Source organism: Helobdella robusta, assembly GCF_000326865.2.
Source record: "Helobdella robusta unplaced genomic scaffold HELROscaffold_11, whole genome shotgun sequence".
Taxonomy (NCBI): Eukaryota; Metazoa; Annelida; class Clitellata; order Rhynchobdellida; family Glossiphoniidae; genus Helobdella; species Helobdella robusta.
The window spans coordinates 1,957,267-1,973,874 of record NW_008703617.1 but is presented as its reverse complement, the minus strand read 5'-3'; the positions used below and the strand labels follow the sequence as shown (position 1 = coordinate 1,973,874).

The following is a 16,608-nucleotide window of genomic DNA, read 5'->3' as shown; positions in this document are numbered from 1 at the left end:
GTGTCTTTTTATATGTTGATAGTTGTATTATATTGGCAAATTGTTTGTTTTACTGTAAACATGAATTGTATAATATAATTATTAATTTTTCAGAGAGTTTCGCGGCTATATAGATTTATATAGAGGTTTGCGGCTATATAGATTTATATAAAGTTTCATGGCTATATAGATTTATATTAGTTAGATTAGTTAAAAGTATTTGTTACTTTTGGCTTGTTATTTATCATTTCTAGAAAATTGTTACTTATTGTCAGATGTTTGCAAAAGTGTGCACTTAGCTGTGGTTTTATAACAGTTATTTCCCATATTAAATTAAACATTTTTTTGCAGCATTTTGTGCGCAAATTTTTAGGGAATTGTGTTTCAGGTGGTTCTTCACTGATAACAGAAGGCCACTCAGCAAAATGGCATGCCTGCTGGAGTTTTAAAGTCATGGTATGCTTCATTCTTTGTAACTTGGTTTTCATTCCATTTTTTCTGAGTAGCTCCGATCTCAATTCTCTGAGTCAACTGTATGTAGGTATCTGAGTTTCTATTTTTTCTTCATACTTTGATGTTTTGTGCATTTTTATTGTTGCAAGCGATCAAACCCAAAATATTTAACAACTTTGTTGTATGTGGTTGGTAGGATAATGACATAATGGAAATTATATATATATATATATATATATATATATATATATATCATATTAATATTTATGCGTTTGCATGTGTGTGGCGTACTAACATTAATAACCTAGGCTGAAGAAAATGAGGGACACAGAATGGACACACAGATGAAGATAAAGCCGTTGTTTGGGGGAGCCTGGGCCATGGTTAGTTGCGTGTATTTTTGTCTTGTTTTTTTATGTAGTAGCGAATTTTTTGTTCAGTATCGAATATATATATATATATATAGTATCGAATGTGTGTGTGTGTGTATGTGTGGCGAAGAATAGTTGATGTCATCAGATGTATATATATATATATATATATATATATATATATATTTATTATAATTTAATTTCTTATTCGATTAGTGATCTTTTAAAATATATATATATATATATAGTTTTGACCTGGCAAAATAATTTCTTGGAAGTTGTATTTGAATGGTAATTTTATGCTTGTTGAAGAATGCCCGTGTTGTATACTATAAATATTAATTGTTAATTATTAATATAATTCTAATAATTACTAAAGATTAGGGAGATGATGCAAAACAAGAGGAGGAAGAAGAAGAGGAGAATGATTGAAAAGATAAGTTTTTACAGATTGAATGTTAATATTAATTGTGATTAGTTTTGCTAATGCATTGATTGTGTTTATTTGCCTGCTGATTTATGAATGATTTTTGGTTGCAAAAATTATTCTGTTGTTTCAATTCTTCGTAGCATGTTTCTTTGTAGTTTTGGTATTACTAACATATTTTTTGATATGATTACATTCTTACGGTTCATTCACACATGGTACACAGCATGCATTACTCATCAACTGTGTTTTTGCTTTGTTTATATGATTTTTTATAATTTATTCTTTTATTCTTACTCCTAAGGAAAACTGAGCCATTAGGTGAGCTAATTAAATATATGTAAGATAAGCTTCAATCAATTGCTTATAGGTAGGTTAGTGTTTCAGTGCAATCAATTGATTATAAGTAGTTAAGGGTGAGATCTTGTTTCTCTTTCTTGTTACTTTGTTTTTGTTATCTTTTTGTGTTTGTGTTTCACGCATCACATCAATACACACAAAACATTCATTTTATGAGCCTTCCATTTATTTATTTATCCGGATTTTTGTTTATTTTCATTTAGTATTTTCCTTATTTGCTTTCTGATACTAACTATTATCGTTATTGGTATGTTCGTGCTTTTTTGGTTGTGTCTGTGTGTGTGTGTGTGTGTGTGCGTGTGTGCTTACGCCTGTATGGGTATGTCTATGGTACAGTAATAATAATTATATAATTATTGAATGAATTTTATAATAACATTAGTATTAATTATAATTCAGAGGCTAAGAAGACGGGAACGATGGAAAAGATGAGAGAGACATACTTTTTGATTACTTGCTGACTATTGATTGTTTATTTTATGGTTGACTCTGTTGATCACTTCATTTATTTTATTCATTGGATATCCGTGATTTATTGAATTTTGGTCTGATGATTTTTGTTTTAGATTGAATTATTCATTTTTCGTCAACTATTTTATGTATATGTGTACCCCTACGGACGAAGGTGTAGCTTTTATGATGTAGGTAATTATTACGTTATTTCTTTTCTAAGGGGTATATGATTTTTATGTATTGTAATTGTTTAGGTCGGGTGATTTTGTAGGTTGATTTATTATTTTATTGATTTTATGTATGTATTTTTGTGTATGTAAATGTAGAGAGAGGGTTAACTTTTGCATTGTATGGGTGGTTGCTAGTATTTTTCGCTAAAGGTTATATGATTTTTATGTATTGTATGTATAGATCGGGTGATTTTGTAGGTTGATTTATTTTTTTTATTGATGTAGGTATTTTTTTGTATGTGTATGATTCTTATTGTAATTGTTTAGGTCGGTTGATTTTGTAGATTGATTTTTTTTTTATTGATTTGATGTATGTATTTTTTTGTATGTGTAAATGTAAGGGGAGGGTTAACTTTTGCATTGTATGGGTGGCTGCTAGTATTTTTGCTAAAAAGTGTATGATTTTTTTAATTGTTATGGGGTGTGTGATTCTTATTGTAATTGTTTGGGTCGTGATTATTTTAGGTTGAATTTTTTGCCGGTTTTATGTATATTTTATGTTTGTGTAAATGTGGGGAAGGAGTAACTTGGTTAGTCGCCGATGTATTTTTTTTGCTAAGGGTTATAATTTCTTATGGCCGAAAATAAATGTTCCATCACTGTTTTAAAAGTTAATTTAAGTTAACCTGTTTATTTTATTTCTTGGCGGCGCGCATGTCACGTTTTAGTCGTGAAATAATTTAAACAAAATGTTCGTTAAATAGTTGAATTTTTTTATTATTTCTAACAATATTTTTATGAAATATTACGCTTTTGTCTGTTCAATTTTAATAAAGACGTTACGCGTTACGTTACTCATAATATAACTGTCTTGCACCACAGGTCAGGGTGGGGTTCGAAGAATTTTTTGTTATAAATTAATTAAAAGTTGAAAAAGTTTAAAACCATCTTATAAATGTCTGTTACGGCTCCGTCTAAGCTTAAAACAGGGATTGGGGGTGATAATAGAAACCTAGCAAGTTCATCAAAAAAATCTCTGATGATTCTCTTCATATCTCTGGTTATGGATTTGCTGGCCTTTACGGTCATTTTACCTCTGCTACCGACCATTCTGGAACATTATGAAACTGCTGAATACGTTTGTATCATTTCAATTGATTTTTTATAATTTTTATGTATAAAAATAAACAATATAATATTTTACTCATATTATATTATTGGATTTATTATAATTATATTCGTGGCGTGTGTATCTGTGTGTATCTATTTTGTTTGCAATTAATTTTTAGTGAGTGTTAGACTTTCACTTTTGTATTTCATTTTGAGATGTTATTTCATGTTTTCAATAATTTTTTTTAAACATTACTTAATTATTACGATATTATTTATACCTGTACCTATGTCTGTCTGTGTGTATGTGTTGATTTTGAAATTTGGATTGATCTGTCATTGAATTTGATTTGTTGATTGTTTCACTAATTTCAGGACTTCCTATATGACAACATAAAAGCCGGAGTGTCTGGGTTCAAACATCTTGTTGGTATACCTGAATCTGAAAAATGGAACTCTGTTTTGTTTGGGGGTTGGTTGCGATTGATAATACTTTTAGCTAAAATTTAAAACTATATTTATAAAAAACCCTTAATTCATTCAAATATAAAAAAAATTAACAAAAACAGAAACAGTTCAAATTAACATTTAATTTACACTAATCCTATTTGAGTATAACATAACTAATTCCTGATCAAATTTCACAATTAGTCACTTTTAAATTTAATTTAATTTACTTTAATTTGAAGGTATTGTGGGGTCCATGTTTTCCTATCTTCAATTCATATCATCTCCAACACTGGGTGCACTATCCGATGTTCATGGCAGACGGCCGTTGATGATAATTACCTCTGTTATTTTTGAACTACTTTATTGAAATTATGATTTAGCAATGACATTATTCTTTGTATTGCTAACGTTGATTTACTCATTTTAATAATGGCAACTTACTCATTATCAAATGTGATAATTTCACTCTCTGATGATAATAACATCTTTCAGTCTTGAGTTACCTTATTAACATATCGGTTCAGTAATTAATTACATTAACTTTGTCACGTTGTTATTGATTACATCGCTATTACACTACTAAATTAATAAAATACTAACGGGGTTGATATGATTACTTGATTTTTACATTACATTAATAGTTTGCATTTACATTATATATTATTATCAATACCGTCTGCTATTACTGATTACATTACCAGTTATAAATTACTGATTACATACAGTTATCAATTAAATTTCATTAGATTGTGATTGCTCTGTCGTACTTGCTCTGGGCTTTCTCCACATCATTTACAGTATTCATGCTTGCAAGGATTATTGGTGGCATTAGTAAAGGTGTGTGCGTGCGTGTGTGTGTATATTTGTGTGTGTTGTGTGCATGTTTGTATGTGATTGTTGTGTGTGTGTGTGTTTGTATGCATGTTTGTGTGTGATTGTTGTGTGTGTGTGTGTGTGTGTGTGTTTGTATGCATGTTTGCGTGTGTGATTGTTGTGTGCGTGTGTGTTTGGTTATAGCGATAATGATGATGATGATGACTATGATGATATAAACATTGATTAAAATGATTGTAATGAGGATGTAACTTATTTTATTTTATTGTAATTTAATTTTTTTTGTAGGAAATGTAAGTCTCAGTACTGTGATTGTTGGTGATGTTACAAGTTCGTCTAAAAGGTCCAAAGGAATGGTTGGTTATGTTTGGTTGGGATTGGTTGGCTTGTTGGGATTGGTTGGTTTGTTGGCTATGATTTGTTTGTTGGCTGGTTGTGATTGGTTAGTTGGCTGGTTGATTGATTGAATGCTGGTTAGTTGGTTGCTTTGTTGATTGATTTTATTTATTTCTCTGTACACTGATGGAATAAATGATAGATCAACTGGCTGTATGTACGTATGTATGTATGTCTATGTATGTATGTAGGTATGTATGTAAAACAATAATGTTTTAACAGGCAGTTGTGGGTGTAGCTTTCAGTATCGGCTTCCTGATTGGTCCACTGATTGGGGCATGGTTCTCAATTAGGTCTTCTCAAGATTTTAACCAATTCTTCGTTTTTCCAGCCATATATGCATTCGTTCTCGCTTCTTTGAATGTCCTCTTCATTATACTGTTTCTGAAGGAGTCGCTACCAGTCGCGAAAAGAGTTTGTGGGTTTATTAATTAGTTGGCTGATTGCTTGGTTGGCCGATTGGTTGTCTAGTTGATTGAGTTAATGATGATCTGATAAAAATGAGTTGATGTGTTTATCAGTTATTTGTATTTTGATGTTTAGTTTGTTTTTTTTTGATTTATTGAAATGTTATTTTGAAATTCTTAAATTTTTTATTTCATTTTACTTTTTCATTTGTTGAAAATTTAGTCGGCCAGATTTGATTGGACAAAAGTTAGTTCACTGATCAATCCGTTCTCCCTGTTCAATTTCTCTGCTGTCAATCATGTCTCCAAGAATGGTCGGTTTGTTATTTTGTTGATTGATTGGTTGGTTGATTAATTGGTTGATTAATTAATTGATTGATTAATTGATTGATTGATTGATTGATTAAATATATTATGACTAACAACAGAAAAAGAACATTTGAAGAGGATTGGCCTGGTGTATTTCATGTATCTGTTCATTTACTCTGGCCTGGAGTTTACGTTAACTTTTCTGACTCACCAGAGATTTGCATACACAAGGTTAGTTAGGTGATTAAGTGGTTGATTAATATGGTTGGTTGGTTGGTTGATTGATTGATTGATTGATTGATTGATTGATTGATTGATTGATTGATTGATTGATGGATTGATTGATCGATGATTAGTTGGCTGATTGATTGAATAATTAATATTATTTAAGGAGAGTAATTAATGTTTTATATATTTTTGAAGCATGCAACAAGGCAGAATGTTCCTAGTGACGGGTCTCATAATGATCATCGTACATGGTTTAGTTTTTACGGCACTGTTGTCTTTCATCTTGTTGTTTTTCGTGTTGTTGTTTTGTTGTTCATGCTGTTGTTGTTGTTTTTGCTGTCACTGTGCTTCTAAGCTATTGTGGTTTTTCCAGTTAATGTTAGCCAAGTTTTTTTCATCAACGAAACCGTTTTTCTTCCAATTGAAGTAGGAATTTTTGTTATTAGTACTTCGTATTTAATTTACTTACTTAATTGAAATCGATTAATTAACATTAATCATTATCGCTGCCACTTCTCTTATTTGTCAATTAGGAACTGCAGTGAGGAAGGTGGAACCTGGGAAGGAGCTGGAAATGGCGCGAAATGTATGTTTGTTATTCGATGTCTTGTCTATGATTGTTTTCTCTCTGTCTGTTTGTCTTTCATTTCGTTTTCATCCATTCCATCTATTCCATCCATCCATCCATCCAGGGCATTCTTATTCTCATTCCGTCATTCATTCTGGTGGGCATGGCCAGCAATCAGGTCATCCTCTATCTTGGACTTGTGTTGTTTTCATATGGTCAGTTGTTGTTGTTGTTGTCATTGTTGCTATTATTGTTTTTCTTCTGTCTTTGTTGTTTTGTATGCTAGTTTTTTGTGGTTGTCGTTGTTTTCAACATCTTCACATCAACAACAACATCATCACCACATCACCAACAACATCTTCATATCAACAACAACATCACCAACATCTTCAACATCATCATTATCCTTACAGCATCGGCGACTGTGGTCTCGTGTTTAACGTCTGAAACATCTCGCATTGGCAGGGAGGAGAACAAGGGTACCATTATGGGGGTCTTCAGGTCTCTGGGGGCACTGGCCAGAGCCCTGGGCCCTTTCCTCGCTGCTATTGGTTGGAGAATTTTGAGAATTTTTGAATCTATTTTCGGTTTGATGTAGATTAACAGAGATTGAATGAATGACTTGATTATCCTATTCGATTGATTGTTGTTGGCTGATTGATCGATCGATCGATTGATTGATTAACTGATTGATTAACTGATTGATTAACTGATTGATTAACTGATTGATTGATCGATCGATCGATCAATCCATAGATTGATTGATTGATTGATTGATTGATTGATTGATTGATTGATTGATTGATTGATTGATTGATTGATTGATTGACAGCTTACTGGTACTGGAGTCCAATGATCTGCTACATGGTTGGTGCCTTCCTGCTCATCCTGCCTTGCTATCTGCTCGGAAACGTGAAATCAAAAGTTAACTAATTAATTCTTTGTTCTGCTCATTAACTAATTAATCTTGAATTGAAATAATTGATCGTTTAATTAATCACTAATTGAATTAATTAACAATCTAATTAGTAGTTGATCAAATTGAATATTTGTTTTTATAGAGTTTATTCATCGTTTAAAAACATTGGACACTCGGTTGTTTAACAGTGTAATGACATTATTTTTATTAATTTGTTAATAATAGACCGATAAACTGTCTGATCGCTCGGTCAATCGTTCTATTAAACAATTACCAAATTTGTATTATAATTGAGTGTTGAGGGTGAGGCCAGTGTCTGTCTTTACGAAGCAGTGTTTAAATATTTTTCTGAATACGTTCATTCATCTATTGATTCATTTTTATATTCGTTCGTTCATTTATGAATTAATTCACCTACTTATTCATTCATTCATTTACTCATTTGTTTATTCATTCATTCATCTACTCATTCATTTCTTGGATCAATAAAGTAGGCTATGCACTTGGTGTTTGCATGTGTTTTAATTGTTCAGTGCATTTATAATGTTCTCTGTTCTATTCATTTTTTTACTTTGTTAATCTGATATCATGATATTTTTGCTCTCTGGTGGCAACGTATGCATGCATCTGAGTATTTGTATGCATGCATCTGAGTATTTGTATGCATGCATCTGAGTATTTGTATGCATTCATCTGAGTGTATGTGTGCATGCATCTGAGTATTTGTATGCATGCATCTGAGTATTTGTATGCATGCATCTGAGTATTTGTATGCATGCATCTGAGTGTTTGTGTGCATCATATATAATGTTTATTTAATGTTGAGGAGTTCAGTGACCTTTTTTTCATGTTAACTTTTTATGAGCAGCAGTCCATTATCCTCGTCGATGGATCGTGATAAAAAAAAATTTTTCTTGCGCCCTTCATGTATTTCGTATTGAAATATTATCCTACACATGTGTATATGTATGCGTAGATTTCATGTGAGCGTGTATGTGTATGTATGTTTGTGTGTTTATGTATGTGTGTGTGTGTGTTTGTATGTTTACTGATTTTTTTTCTGGCGCCTTTCATGTATTTTGTATTATATTGTATTTATATTATCCTACACATGTGTATGTATGCGTAGATTTTATGCGAGTATGTATGTGTGTTTGTGTGTGTAAATGTATGTGTGTCTGTTTGTGTGCGTGTGTGTGTATGTATGTGTGTCTGTGTGCGTGTGTGTGTGTCAATCGCTGGCTTTTTTATATAAACAACATATGTACTTGGTGATAATTTTATCAACGTAATTTGTGCATCTATATTTCGACCTTCTATCTTTATTATTATTGTATATTTTTAACTATGTGATACCAATCAATCGTTCGAAGGCTTATGTGCGTGTGTGTTTGTGTGTTTTTATTCGTGTATATTTGTTTATAAATATATATGTATATTTTTTTTAGCTTCAATTTTGGGTATTTTGTGATATTGCTGTAATGATGATGAAATTAAAATGATGACGATGATTATAATTATGATGATTAATTTGATGGAGATGGTGCTGATGATGATGATAGCGCTAATCAAGCACGATAATGACGATGGTTTTTAATAAGCGAGTATCTTATAAAAAGGATGATGATGATGAAGACGAGGGGGATGGTTCTATATAAAAACCGGGGCACGGTTTTACACTCAATTAAAGTCATCACATTTCAGTCCAATGTATGTATGTATGTATGTTTATTTGTTTGTATGTTTATTTGTATGTATGTTTATTTGTTTGTATGCATGTTTATTTTATGTTTGGTTAGCTGCTCAAGATATGTAGGCCAGGCAGCAGTTGGTCTGAACTCGAACGCGGTTTTTTTTAGTTTGTTTGCATGTTGGTTTGTTTGTTTGCATGCTGGTTTGTTTGTTTGTTTGCATGCTGGTTTGTTTGTTTGTTTGCATGCTGGTTTGTTTGTTTGTTTGAAGACGGAGAATGAAACGATGACGATGATGGTCAGCAGCAGGAAGAGGAGGATGATGATGATTGGCGAGATCCAGATGGTGATGAAGACGATGAGTTCGATGTCATTGTCCTTGTATGAATGAATGAATGAATGAATGAATGTTCTTTTTTTCCATATTGATTCAACTGATGGTCCATTTTTAAATTTTGTATTAAAAAAGATTGGAAATTTGAAAGTAATGATATTTAAAAAAAAGTGATTTTTCATTCAATTCTATCATACACGCAAGCAAGTCCCCTGCCTGCGTCAGTGAATAACATGTTAATCAAAAGCGCGCGTCCTCCAATTAAAATCAGGGCTTCGCAGGAATAAGCATAAATTATGTAAATGGTTAAATTTTATTGGATGATTTTTGGATTGATAGAAAGGTAGTAAGAATAGTGGATGAGTAAATAAACAAACTAGTGAATGAATGAATGAATAAATGAGCGACTGAATGAGTGAAGTAATGTACGGATTTATATTAATGAATGAAAAAAAAAAATTAAAAATAGTTGGAAAAATGAACTCAATTGGGTTAACAAGTTAATGAGAAAAAGGGTTAATTTAGCTAAATAAAGGCACGCACGTTACTGGGTGCATGAGTTAGTGAATGAAATAGTGAATGAAATAATGATTTATAAGAGTGAATTCATTCCTCTGTTTGTGAATGAACTTTGAGGTGAGTTAATGATTTATTCAATAGGTGAATGAACGACTATATATGTTATACATATGTATTGATATGTATTATGCATGTGTGTGTAATAGTGTGTGTCATTAGCTGATTGATTGATTGAGTAAATAGGTGAAATTATGAACGAATGAATAGATTGAATGAGAAACATCTGACCGAGAAATTCGCATTGTTTAATAATTTGTCAAGTGTTTTATTACAGCCCGATTAATGTTAAGTCGACTAATGATGACTAATTAAATCAGCCGTCAGTTTGGAAAGCCATCAAGGTCAGAGTGGGTGAGTGGCTACTGAATTAAACTATCACAACAATACCTGCAATGTCGTTGTTGATAAAACGAACGTCGCCGAATAAAATAAAAACCACCTACTAAGACTCATCGATTCTGACAGCCATACCTAAGTACGCATGTATGTGCGTATGTATGCATGCGTGTATGTATGTGTGTATGTATAAACCCGTTTTGATGAACAAGCCATGGTTAGGCATGCAATTTTCATTTTTGAAATCGGACGCTTTAAGGGCAGCAGTGCCCGCCTCCACTGAAGTGTAGCCGATATATCGGTCAGCCATAGTGTGGGGTAAGGTAACGTCCCAAGCCAGGGACCGTCCCTGAGCCCATGGGGTGATAGTGTAACCATCAGGCCTAAAGGCTCCTTCCTCTATCAAACCCATGGGTTCTTTTATAACCGGGATACCAGCCTTTTGAAAACATCGTACCAGGTATTCGTTGACAGCCATATGTCTGGCTTGTCTTCCAGGACCTAGACGACAAGAAAGGCTATGGTATCCAAGTTCATCAACCCTTGCCCCACATGCGCATTCGTATTCGGTGACGATCTGGGCTCCAAGTCTCAAACCAAGGCTCACGCGAACACAGGAGTCATCCAATCTAGTGCCGCAGGAGGTGTTGGGTAGCGCTCTCAACCAGGCGGAGCCCAACTCACTTTTGACAGCCATAATTCTAGCCTTGTCAAAATTGGAGCCATTCAGTTGCAGCCATCGATCAACTGATCTATTAAGACAGGGGGCGATCCAGTGTTTTTGCGAGGGGTTTTCGAGCGCAATCGAGGAGTTTGTGTGTATGTATGTATGTACGTGTGTATCCATGTATGTATGTATGTATGTATGTATGTATGTATGTATGTATGTATGTATGTATGTATGTATGTATGTATGTATGTGTAATTTTGTATAAGTCAATGACCACAACGTGTAGCATTCTTTCAAAGGCACATATTTCTCTCACCTCTTCATTTTTTTTTCTCTCTCTTTCTCTCTTTTTTTTCGCTCTCTCTCTCTCTCTCTCTTTATATATATATATATTTATATATACACACATATGTATATTGTTTTACACATACATGTGGGTTTAGAACTTTGTTGCTTATGGCTACCACATTATCAGGTCGTTCAACTCTCCACAATGCTTTTTCTATGATATATACGTGTTTGTATATATACGTTTGTATGTATATGTGTGTATGTATGTATGTATGTATTTATGTATGTATGTATGTATGTATGTTTGTATTTATGTAACCTTAATATTTTTATACGTACATATTCCAGATCTCAGCTCGCGATCTAGATCTTTTTCCATGGTATTATTTTTTAAACTAGAGATGACCTACAATTTGCTACGCTCCATCCTTTATAACATCTCCTCCTTTTAACGGTTTCCTTTATTTACTTTTTCCAAATTATTCGTTTTCTCGCAATTATATGTACATATTTTATGTTATATATAAATGTATATGTAAATATATATATATATATAGTTATATATATATAGTTATATATATAGTTTTATATATATATATATATTTATTTATATATATATATAACTGGGTCGTTAGGTGACAGCATTTGCACGGCTTTTATGCTCACCAGCAGATGCATGACTGTTGTTGCTTTGCAAATGTATTTTTATTTAAGTATATAAATTATTCATGTAGGTCACGAAGCGTTGTTTATATTTATGCATGTTAATTATGTAAGTAGGTCAGATTTATATTTATTAGGTTAGGTAAATAAATATTGAACGTGCCATGATCTTGTTTTATGTTATTTGATTTAAAAAAAAGGGTCAAAATGAATTTTCTCAGTGCTGTCCACTAACAAGCATTGGGAGGAGTTTTTTTTATTCTGGCAATACAAATATACTGTTTCTATATATATATATATATATATATACATATATATATATATATATATATATATATATATATATATATATGTTGTGTGTGTGTGTGAAATGTGTGTGCGTGTGCAACTGTGCGTGCTTGCTAGTAACCTTGTTCGTTTGCTGTGGTTTTTTTGCTTAGCTTGCAAAGTCATGTGAGTATTAGTAATACATCGTTCGTATATCTGGTATATGCGGTCGATTGAATGAGTTTGCTAGTTTGTTTGTGTGTGAGTGTGTGTGTGTGTGTGTTTGGGTTAACATGTGTTTGTATGTTTTTTGTGTGTGTTTGTACGTACATGTGTATATGTGCGTGCGCTTTTATATATGTACGTATGTGTGTGTGCGCGTATGTATATATCTCTTCTGATTTGTAATTGTAAAGTCGAGATTGTATCGTAATTAAAGGTGTTGATTTGTAAAAAATTACAATACCAGCATTGATTTCTAACAACAACAACAATAATAATATTATTATTATTGTTGTTGTTGTTCTTGTTATTATTATTGCTTTTTCCGACCATATGTTTCCATAATCCAGATTGCTGATGGATGATCCACCCAGCCACCTGTTCCATGCGTTTGTTTTTGTTTACCTTCGCAAATGTTTGGTCTATTTGCCGTGCTCTTTCCCTCCTCTCTTTCTCTCTCTCTCTCTCTCTCTCTCTCCTTCATCTTTCTCTCTCTCTTTCTTTTTTAATTTTCCTCTCTCTCTCTTTCCTCTTGATCCATATATTTTTTATTTGTTTGGAATGTTAAAATTGTTAATAAACAGCAGTAGTAGTGCTTGACTTGGATGATATTGATGATGATATTGATGATGATGAGGATGGTGGTGATGATATCGATGTTGTTTCATTTATTTTTGTTTTTCGTCTTCTAATGAGGTGCTCTTTAAAAAAAAATCACGTAGTTCACTTTCAATAGTTTCTTAGAATTCTCATGTTTTGTTGCTCGTATTTATGTATGTTTGTTTATTTGTTTGTTCGTTTGGTAGTTCTTTTTCTCGTTCGTTCGTTTGCTCTCTGTTCATTCATTCATTTGTTCGTTCGTTGTTCATTCATTCGTTTGTACCCGTGTTCTTTTATTTGTATACTTGCATGTATCAAATCAAAACTATCTATCTATCTCTATCCTTAAATCCATTTAAATTCGTTTTCACGTTTTACGCACTCACAGCACTCTCTCTCTCTCTCTCTTTCTCTCTGTACATAATAATAAATTGACTAGGAAATTGGTTCAATATTTTTTCTACTATTGTTTATCTGCTATTTTTGTATCATTGCCTTTTCTCTCTCTCTCTCTCTCTCTCTCTCTCTCTCTCTCTCTCTCTCTCTGTGGTAATAAATTAACTACTAAATTAGTTCAATGCCTTTTTATTGTACACTTCCTATCTTCTTTTTAAAGATTTTGTGTTAATTTTTGCAGTTCTTTTGTACCATGGCAGACAGACATTGCTTTTTTCAAAAGTTTATAAAAAATAACGATAATGAGGTTATTCATCATAAACAACGAAAAACGTCCAAAAAATCATCAACTCCACCCAAATAACTTCGTACACCGAATTAATTTTTGTCGCCTGTTAATAATTTTTTCGATTTGATGAACTATTTAATTGAACATTTTTATCTCGGCTGATTTAAATGGGATTTAGCGTCTAGTCATGTTGTTAATGTTAATTTTTTTGTTTTTTAAGTCGTTGTTGTTGTTGTTAATTATTTATGTCTCTGTTTACTTAGGAATTAGCGATCCACATAGAAAGTAGTTTCGCACTAGCAACTTGCGAACTTTGTTGTGTATGTGTATTATATTAACAGGGGTGTTAGATATCTGACTGTCTGTCTATTTGTCTCTCCTTCTGTCTCTCTGTCTGTATGTCTGTCTGTATGTCTATCCTTCAGTCATCATTCATTATTAGATAGATGCTTTTTTGAAAATGTTCGTTATTGTTTATATGTTTATGTCATCATTATTACTGTGATGTATGCATGTGTGTGTGTGTGTGCGTTTGTGTGTGTGCCCGCGCGTTTGTGTGTGTGTGTACGATTATGTGATGATTTTGCTCATGATGATATGAATCCTCTGTATGATCAAAGGAAGATGAGGTGTTCAAAATGATGCTATCAACGATGATGACGACGATGATTTTGCTTCTTAATTACAGAATGATGATGAAATTGCAAAATGCAAATGGTTGTACGAACGTTAAGCTATGATGCAATAGGAATGATTAAGATGATGATGATAATGATGAAATAAACGATCTCGCTGATGATGAGGAAGATGATGAGGATGATGATGACGTAGCTATGATGATGCTATAGCACGTGAAGTTAAAATTATTAGCGTCCAAATGAACACGTCATACCCTATTCTCACACGCACGCACACACACACACATGTATTTATATATATATATATGTTTGTATGCCAATATATATATATATATATATATAATGACACATATATATATGCTTAATATATATATGTGTCATTAATATATTATATATTATTATATTTAATTACCATATCATTAATATATATATATATTTACAATATTCTATAAATTCTACCGAATGGTATAAATTCTATAAATTCTACCATTCTGCAACCAACCGATGTAATCTAACAATCGAACAAGATCGCGAGCAGCGACTGCTCCATCTCTCTCGAGAATTAGAAGTTAACATTCGGTAGAATTTATGGAATATTGTAAAAATTATGGTCTATTACCAACATATATATATATATATATATATATATATATATATATATATATATATATGTATGTATAGCATATCATTATACATATATAACCAACGCTTAGGTGCATGCTACTGTATGAATGGGAAAATTTTTTAATATTGTGAGGTGAGAAGGAGAGAGAGAGACACGGGGAGAATAAGAGAGAAGTGAGAAAAGGCAGTGAGAAAAGGCAATAAAATGAAAGAAAGATGAAGAAGAAAAAAGAATAATGTGGAAAAATGTAGATGGAGGGTCATTGGTGTTGGTTGCTTTAAGGGCATTGACACCGTGTGTCATCATCGTAACCGTCATATATAGATATATATATATATATATATATATATATATGTATATATATACATATATATATGTGTGTGTGTGTGTATATATATATATATATATATATATATATATATATATATATACTGGATTCTAGATCGATGGTGAATACTCCAAATTTAATTGAAAATACTAGAAAGAAAGTGGTGTGGCGGAATGGTGTCGAATCAGAATACGGACTCGACATAACAATAATGTTAATGATAACAATAATGTTAATGATAATATTATCTACGGTGGTTACTCATTCAGTGTAGATTTAACAGTAACTAGATCGAGAATGAAATAAAATGAAATGATGCATGTATATTAGATTGCTATTATAAACTGGCATAGTATTAATCATTTTTTAAAGTCAATCAATCAATCAAGTGATAGTTTTGTCATAATTATCATTTATAACGATTATAACCACACACACATACACACACACACACACACACACACACACACACACACACTTAAATTTCATTCACTTCTCGAAATTCTCAACTCGTTCACCGCGTGTTTTTCAGTTAGTGTTCGTGTTATGTATATTCAACATCCTACTTATTATATAACTGCTTGTAGTACATCCTAAGTATATTAATATGTGCATACATTTTTTACATGTATATTTTACATTATAGTGTGTACATATATACATATTATTTTATATGCATATGATGTTTGAAATGTATATATTCATCATGTATATTTATTGTATATGTTTATATGAATAAAAACATATGTTTTAATTTTTATATATTTTATACCAAGTGTATGGAACCATTCAATAGCACGAGTTAATGAACCACACTACAAATATAGATCAACATTAATATTCAGAAGTTTTAATTATGCAACTGGTTCGTTTTTCTAGAATCTTATTGGCTGAAGTCATTAATTATTAATGCAAGATGTCTCCTGATTGGTCCAATGAGCACTGACGTACTTTACCGTGTCAAGGTGATATTCGAGATAAACAAACATTGCACCATCAGTTTTAAAAAGAGGAAAGTTGTGGAATTTTGTTAAATTTTCGACAACAATCTCAGCGATTTTAAGGTGATTTCAGTTTAATATTTCACGAAATATTATTCAAATGATTATTAATAAACTCATTTAATAATTCTAGATTATTCTCGAATGTCCATGAACAATCTAGTTTGATGTTTTGTTAGTTATATTATATATAACACAGTACACAGTGACAATGAACAACAATGATTCAGCTAATATTTTTTTT

General features: G+C 31.9%; 2 protein-coding genes across 2 annotated transcripts; one reads left to right on the top strand and one right to left on the bottom strand.

Moving 5' to 3' along the window:
* Positions 1–2,893: 2,893 nt before the first annotated feature.
* On the top strand, positions 2,894–7,942 carry HELRODRAFT_186668 (hypothetical protein). The gene is made up of 14 exons (XM_009012799.1): positions 2,894–3,095; positions 3,193–3,351; positions 3,699–3,795; positions 4,013–4,116; positions 4,520–4,610; positions 4,896–4,963; positions 5,226–5,437; positions 5,663–5,724; positions 5,839–5,950; positions 6,143–6,198; positions 6,481–6,533; positions 6,640–6,730; positions 6,929–7,066; positions 7,348–7,942. Exons 2-14 carry the CDS (start codon positions 3,253–3,255, stop codon positions 7,446–7,448), a joined length of 1,284 nt encoding a protein of 427 aa, XP_009011047.1. The 5' UTR covers positions 2,894–3,095; positions 3,193–3,252; the 3' UTR covers positions 7,449–7,942.
* A 2,463-nt stretch (positions 7,943–10,405) lies between these two features.
* Positions 10,406–10,852, bottom strand: HELRODRAFT_167275 (hypothetical protein; the record flags this gene model as incomplete). Its single annotated transcript, XM_009012798.1, has 2 exons — positions 10,406–10,425; positions 10,570–10,852. 2 exons carry the CDS (start codon positions 10,850–10,852, stop codon positions 10,406–10,408), a joined length of 303 nt encoding a protein of 100 aa, XP_009011046.1.
* Between the last annotated feature and the right edge of the window lie 5,756 nt (positions 10,853–16,608).

Excerpts from the sequence above, each read along its gene's own strand:
- HELRODRAFT_186668 (XM_009012799.1), top strand. The coding sequence starts at position 3,253 with ATGATTCTCTTCATATCTCTGGTTATGGATTTGCTGGCCTTTACGGTC. Across the intron at positions 5,438-5,662 it reads GTTTGTGGGTTTATTAATTA|TTCACTGATCAATCCGTTCT; the intron begins GTTGGCTGATTG and ends GACAAAAGTTAG. Across the intron at positions 6,534-6,639 it reads AGCTGGAAATGGCGCGAAAT|GGCATTCTTATTCTCATTCC; the intron begins GTATGTTTGTTA and ends CCATCCATCCAG.